The sequence below is a fragment of the Carya illinoinensis genome, chromosome 2 (genome assembly GCF_018687715.1).
Source record: "Carya illinoinensis cultivar Pawnee chromosome 2, C.illinoinensisPawnee_v1, whole genome shotgun sequence".
NCBI classification, from domain to species: Eukaryota; Viridiplantae; Streptophyta; class Magnoliopsida; order Fagales; family Juglandaceae; genus Carya; species Carya illinoinensis.
This window is the reverse complement of record NC_056753.1, coordinates 17070079-17076900: the sequence shown is the minus strand read 5'-3', so window position 1 is coordinate 17076900 and position 6822 is coordinate 17070079. Positions and strand designations below refer to the sequence as shown.

At 37.3% G+C, this 6822-nt stretch overlaps 1 protein-coding gene and 1 long non-coding RNA gene across 2 annotated transcripts; one reads left to right on the top strand and one right to left on the bottom strand.

The window, feature by feature from the left end:
- Positions 1–477: 477 nt before the first annotated feature.
- Positions 478–2404, top strand: LOC122301747 (protein FAR-RED ELONGATED HYPOCOTYL 3-like). Its single transcript, XM_043113131.1, has 2 exons — positions 478–1404; positions 2315–2404. Exons 1-2 carry the CDS (start codon positions 478–480, stop codon positions 2402–2404), a joined length of 1017 nt encoding a protein of 338 aa, XP_042969065.1.
- Positions 2405–4294: 1890 nt separating this feature from the next.
- On the bottom strand, positions 4295–5543 carry LOC122294494. Its single transcript, XR_006237657.1, has 2 exons — positions 4968–5543; positions 4295–4874 (listed from the first exon to the last, which is right to left on the bottom strand). It is a non-coding gene; the product is annotated as an uncharacterized LOC122294494 (long non-coding RNA).
- Between the last annotated feature and the right edge of the window lie 1279 nt (positions 5544–6822).

Below are 6822 nucleotides of genomic sequence, written 5' to 3'. Positions count from 1 at the left end.
GAGAAATGTGTTTTGGGCTGACGCACGAAGTCGAGCAGCATACCAGGTTTTTGGGGATGTTATAACTTTCGATACAACGTACCTAACAAATAGGTACGGAATGCCGTTCGCTCCCTTCGTTGGTGTCAACCATCATGGACAGTCCATACTCCTGGGGGCAGGGTTGATTTCAAGTGAGGATACAAGTACGTTTGTTTGGTTGTTGAAGCATGGCTAGAATGCATGAATGGACGGGCACCCCAAGCCATCATAACAGACCAAGACCAGGCAATGAAGAATGCCATTGGCATTGTATTCCCGCAAACAAGGCATAGATACTGTCTCTGGCATATAATGCGGAAATTGCCAGAGAAATTGGGATCCCACTGTGATTACGACACAGGGTTGAAGGCTGCGATTCTGAATGCAGTCTATGATACACAGACTTGTGATGAATTTGAGCAGAAGTGGTAGCAGCTAATACAACAGTATGGCCTAATGGGAAATGCATGGTTGGAGGGGTTGTACACAGAGAGGTCTTTTTGGGTACCAGTTTTTCTGAAAGGTGTATTTTGGGCTGGTATGAGCACTACCCAGCGGTCTGAAAGCATGAACGCCTTCTTCGACAGATATGTACATTCCGGCACGACGTTAAAAGAATTTGTCGATCAATATGACAATGCTTTGAGAAAGAAGGTGGAGACGGAGACAGCAGCTGATTTCCAGTCTTGTAACCAAACGATCCCATGTGTTTCGTCATTCAAAATTGAGAGACAGTTTCAAGATCTTTACACAAATGCTAAATTTAAAGAGGTTCAATCTGAGGTTTGGGGGATGCTTTTATGTAACCCTTCGCTTGTCAGCACACAAGGCAGCATTTCCACTTTCAATGTGCTGGAAGAAATGAACACCCCCGATGGACAAACCAAAATTGTGAAATACATCGTTTACTTGAATGAAGAGGAATTCGAAGTTAAATGTACTTGTGCCCTGTTTGAAATGAGGGGGGTTATCTGTAGGCATGTATTTAAAGTCTGTCAACTGAAGTACATTCATCATGTGCCAAATAAATATGTCTTAGATCGATGGAGGAAAGACATAAAGAGATCTTACAAGCTTGTTAAGAGTAGCTATGATGATTGTACAGGAAATGACCTTGTTGTTAAACGATGTCTAAGATTTGTGAGACGTGTACCATGGAATGATGAGCATGTTACTGCTTTCTTTCATCTGTTGGAAGAGTTTGAGCAGAAGGTTGTGGGATTACAGGCTGAGTTAGGATCAACGAGGTTGGTTAAGAATGTCGATGCCGATAGAGGTAAGAAAATATTAAGTCCACATGTTGTTCGTGGGAAGGGGAGACCGCCAACTCGAAGAAAGGTCCCAATGGTCGAGAAGGCTGGAAGGAAGCGAAAGAAGAAAGAGGTACTTATGCCAAAATATCTCTCATATTTATGTGTAGGAATTTCTATTTGTTAACAATCATTTCTTCCTAATGATTAATTTTCTATTTTCGGTTCTAGACATATAGGAGAATATTAGTGGAGGAATAAAAAATTGGGCTTGAAACGCCAGCGGAAAATGTTGGAGGTGGTATTGAGGAGGTTGTTATCCCAACCCAGTGTAGTAATCTAACACAAGTAACGCCTCCAACCACTGATCAGGTTTGAGATTAGGTATTATGTATGCATTAGAGTATACATTTCCCATACTCTTATGCAAGATCTTTCAGTATATAACACTAATTATTTTCGTTGTGCTATTCCTCAGGCTATGCCACTCTTGCCCCATGGACTTTAGCTTATACACTAATAGAATTTTGGTTACTAGTTTCACAAATGTTTGCAGTATCCATGGTTGGTACATAGCGGGTAAGTTATCTCCAATTTTGCAACCGGGAGAAAGTAACTAGAAGTTGGAGAGAATCTATTTTTTTCCCCCATTACTACTCCATTACATCCAACATCCTATTAGTGCTTTAAATTCAACGAATGCATTGTGTTGTGCAAGAATGACAATGTTGGGTGGGTAAGGAAATTATAAGAGGAAGTTGCTAATTTATCCTTTTTCTAAGTTTTTATATAATCCAATTTCCTCTGCCACATCCAGGAACTCCCACGGTGTTGGGTACAAGATTTTCCATGCATTTAACAGTTTATGGTTGTGCACATGCAATGTTGTATTTTGGGGGAGAGATGAGCATCATCATCTTGGTCTTCAATACCTTTGCATTGAATTGTGGGGAGTGTAGCAAATATTATCTCAAGCTCCGACCAATATGACGTGAAACATAACATAGCAATGACACTATATGTTATATTTATCGCGGATGTAGAAGCTTGCGTTGGCCTCCACTGTGCATAGCAGTATATCTGGAAACCAGATTTTAGTTTTTGCTACAGATTGTTCTGTTATTGTTCCTTGATCTAAGTTTTTCTTTGTGTGCTAATTTGGACTTGTTGGTCATTTATTGCAGTTTTTGGAAATGGGTGGCTTTTTTATCCGGATCAACTGTCAACAATTTGTATAGATCCTATCAATAGAGGTATTTTCTGTAGAGCTGAATGCAGCCTGATATGTTGGGGGATATTGTATAGTGACCTTTGTAAATGCATCATGTCAATATTGATAAGTATCCTTTGACAAACATCCCAATACCTTGAGTAAATGGATATGTATAGGAGTGGAGAATAGGTGTTGTAACCCTTCTTGTATATGAAGTGGAGGGGACATGACTAGCATTTATATAATGATAGGGAATGCCTCTTATTGTTATTGTACAGTCTTAACAATTACAATACTACTGGTACAGACAGCTAATATGATAAATTCCTCAATGCTTTTGTTGAGTTCATTCCATAAATCCCACTCGGGTAAACATTACACCTTTGCATTTAATGTTAATTTTCTGTGTTGTTCCTTGAGAAGAAGGTGAGGTTTTAAAGGATATTTCCCTTCATATGGTAAACCTACAGTGTTTTCCAGTTTTTTCCAGATACTGCTAAGTTATATGTATGGCAGTATCCATAGTTTACTTAGATACCATAGTTGCAGAAGGTGGTGCATCATGTTGTTGAGCATATAGCAGATTTGAAGCTGGCTTTCTTATTGAATGATGTCCGAGGTTGCATTGGGCTGGTTGGTGATGCTTGCCCAGTTTCCTCCTATGGTATTGTGATGCCATGTTGTTAACCAGGTTGGAGGAGTTTTTATATTTTCAGTATATTGCATAGGAGAAGTTGTAGAGGATGCTTGCAAGGTCTTAATCGTGAGAGTATATGGGTGGAGGGGACATGATGTTTAAATTTTTTTTTTTAAGGTTTAGGTTATTGTAACTGCAATAATACTTTGTGCTGCCAGGTTTTTAGAACTTCCACTAATCATAAATGCTTTAGTTACTTCATCAAAGTATTCCTTAAATGATGAAGAGCTCTCATATATATACATTTATGGAAGTACAGTCTTACTTTGTGGCAATAAAGAAATACTATGATATGAGTTTGTATATACAGGTTCTGAATGAGATAACAATAAAAATTTTCCTGATTTCAAAAAATAAAGGTATTGCCATGGATGTAATGCAGTTTAATGATCTATCTTACATGGTAGTACTATTTTTCATTCAAGTTTCAGTAGGATGCTAAATTTATAATCTTTAGTGATTACAGTACCTAAATGAACGCCTTTTATTCTAACATAGCATACGAATAAATGCTAGACTCGATCTGGCTTTAAAATGTGTTTGAAGCAACTAACAAATACATCCTTATGATTTCCAGTTGTTCACCCGAAGGATAGGTGCAGTTTATCCACATAAGTTTTAATTTGCTGGACAGCCGAGGAGAATACTTTGTCATGCATGTTGCTTTCATTGACTTGTTTGAGGAGGTACTTTATGTGGGAACGAGGATGCTTGGAATACACGCTGGTTGTCTAGCATTTCACCCGTTGGCAATGTTTGGTTATGCATTTTAAGTTATTGTACGTCTATTTGGTCCTCAATGCTTTTTGATTCACCAAAGTCTAAATGTGAAAGTTTGGAAAGGCCGAAATCAAAGTGTCCGTGAAAACCGTTTCACATTTATCATGCATTTAAAGGATAAAACATATAGGTATTTAAGAGATGTTATAAATACTTAGGGAATTTATATGCGGTTCAAAAGAGGGAAGTGAATGTCATGCATTCAAAGCATGAATGTCTTCATTGCAAGTGGAGGGTTATATGGAACCCGTTGGAGAGGATTTGGAAGGGGTTCCCAGCGTTGTGCTTACTTTGCATTATAAAGTACGTATGTGCATATAAAACCGTCCACTACAATCTGTAGCAAAGCCAAAATTTACCCAAAAAAGCAATACAAAAACGAAGACAGATTTGGAGGTGAACATTTTCGTTCAGTCCATTTTCCAGACAAATTCACAATGGCATTTTCAAAATTTCTACTTGGCTCTATCTATCCATACCTGTCAAAGCATGGAGTTCATACACAAAAAGCTTGATTGTCCTAAAAATATCCCAAGCTCCAAAACATATTTTATAGGCTGAAAATATAAGGATATATGCACAATAACCATATAAGTTTAGTAGTGGCAAGCTCGACTAGGATACACATTCAGAACCAACCCAAAAATCTAACAAGAGATATAATCCAACACATACACAACAAAATACGTCCAATCCTATTCGTTGCCATCCTTCTTCCAAGTTCGTCTTCTTGATTCTTAAGCATACTCTCTCTCTCTATTAGTTTCTCCTTTTCTTGTTGGGCTTCAAATTCACGCAACAAAACAGCATCCTCTCTCATCCGAAGTTCATTCTCTCTTGTCTTGTTGGCAGTCTCACGTAGTACTGATTGAAGTATATCTTCCCAAACGAAGAATTGACATCTTGTTTGTCTCTGTGTACAAAACAAGAAATCCAAGATGTAAAATTACTATAACTTATTGTACATGCAATAAAAAAATTATTGGACAAGTTGGAGAGTAATTACCGTCTGGTACTTTGGACAAGCATAGAATTTCCTATTTGGATTTTTGTGGGTGCGGGAGATCTTTAATTGCGCTTTCAAACCACACCAACAACTTGGCGAGTCAAGTTCAAGATCATTCAGTACACACGATGATGATTGACTCGATGCCATAGTTGATCTAGATGATTATTGACAAATGCCAAAAGTTCAATGCAGTTGTAGCTGCATGCGTAAAATGCTAACAACAAAACGCAGGTAAAATTCAATGATCAAGAGGTTAATAGTATTTCATGGGTGGGGGGTGAGTATTCCTTACCGACTCGACTACAGTATCTGCTTGCTGTCCACAAAATTTTGCATTGTGTTGTGGTATAAAGTCAGTGTCCTGATAAGGTACAGGTCTGACATTCTTGTATGTTGCTGGATCATAACTGCAGTATGGCATTTGTCTTTCTCTAATTATCCATTTTCCACACTATGTTTGGGTTGGCGGAGTTCAGTGCAAGTTTATAAAATCATAGAGAAAATTAATTAATATAAGCAGGTTTTTTTTATAAATATTTGTTCCAGGTTAGGGACAGTAGAAGACATACTTTGACAGCTCATAGAAAAATTTTATGGAAGCTCGGGTTATAATTTAGTAGTGAATATGTCATCAAGTAGGTTTGGTTAGAGCAAGTACGTTGTAACTCAAAATCAGTAACCATAAATAGTGGTTTTTCCATTCCACATGGTTTTGTAATTTGATAAAGTTATGAGGCTCAGTAGCTATAAAGAGATAATTTTAATTTTATCTCTATCCGACTTCACGTTAAGCTTTTTGCCCTGTTTTTTGGTGGTGATTTGTATGTCATAGTATTAAAGCAGATGTAATTGTATTTACCCCTTAGTATTAAAGCAGAGGTAATTTTATTGTGCCTTTTGTGTTTGTTGGACAGTGGATGATCTATCGTTAGGCTTGAATTTAGACCAACGATACACATATGTGGTGGTTGTAGGATTTTCAATATAGCAAATACAACATCTTAACAACAGAGAAATTGTTAAGGCTCCAGCGAAATGGTTAACACTCAAGAGAATGTGTAATATATTATTATTACTGAGGTTTTTTGCAGTGTCTTTTTGTCCCCCCTTTTTATTTCCACTTTTAATTTGAATTATTTTTATTAATAAGTTCGAATGGTTTATTGTTATTACACATAAGATATACTTATATACAAATCGAGTGTGCATGAGCTAAGAGTGACAACATAACAAAATGTGAGATACCTAGTGTGGTTTTTGTCCAGTAATAACTCATCCTATTAATGCCTCAAGCGATTTAAGTGAATACCAGTTTCTAATGCGCAACATGAGAAAGCTTTGTATAAACAACCTTAAGAGTGTCCAAGCTTTGGATGCATGCTGGAAAACAAAACAGTATGTGCATATAAAAGACTTGATCAACCATTGGATGCATGGCCCTCGAGATGCGAAATTCATTAAACCATAACTGCAATAACAGTGGCATAACTCTAGGCCTGTATGACTACTTCAATGATGGCTAATCTCAGGTGCAATCCATCAAGAAACTAGAAATTGAAAAACAAATATATTACTTTTCACACAAGACAAACATTAAAATGCAGTTGTAGCACACAACAAATGGGTCCTCATATTCTCCAAATGCGAAGTTCCAACTATTATTGCATTCTCGAATACCTTCTCTCTTTCCCCCAATGCCCAAAGACCCAAAATTTTAACAAGCAGGTTATGTGGATAATGGCAACCCAATGGAAAACCTAAAAACCCCAAAATTAATAGTTACACATTCAGCATACCCACCATTGCCACCATTCCACATTCAAAGTATAATCTATTGTGCGTACTAATAAAA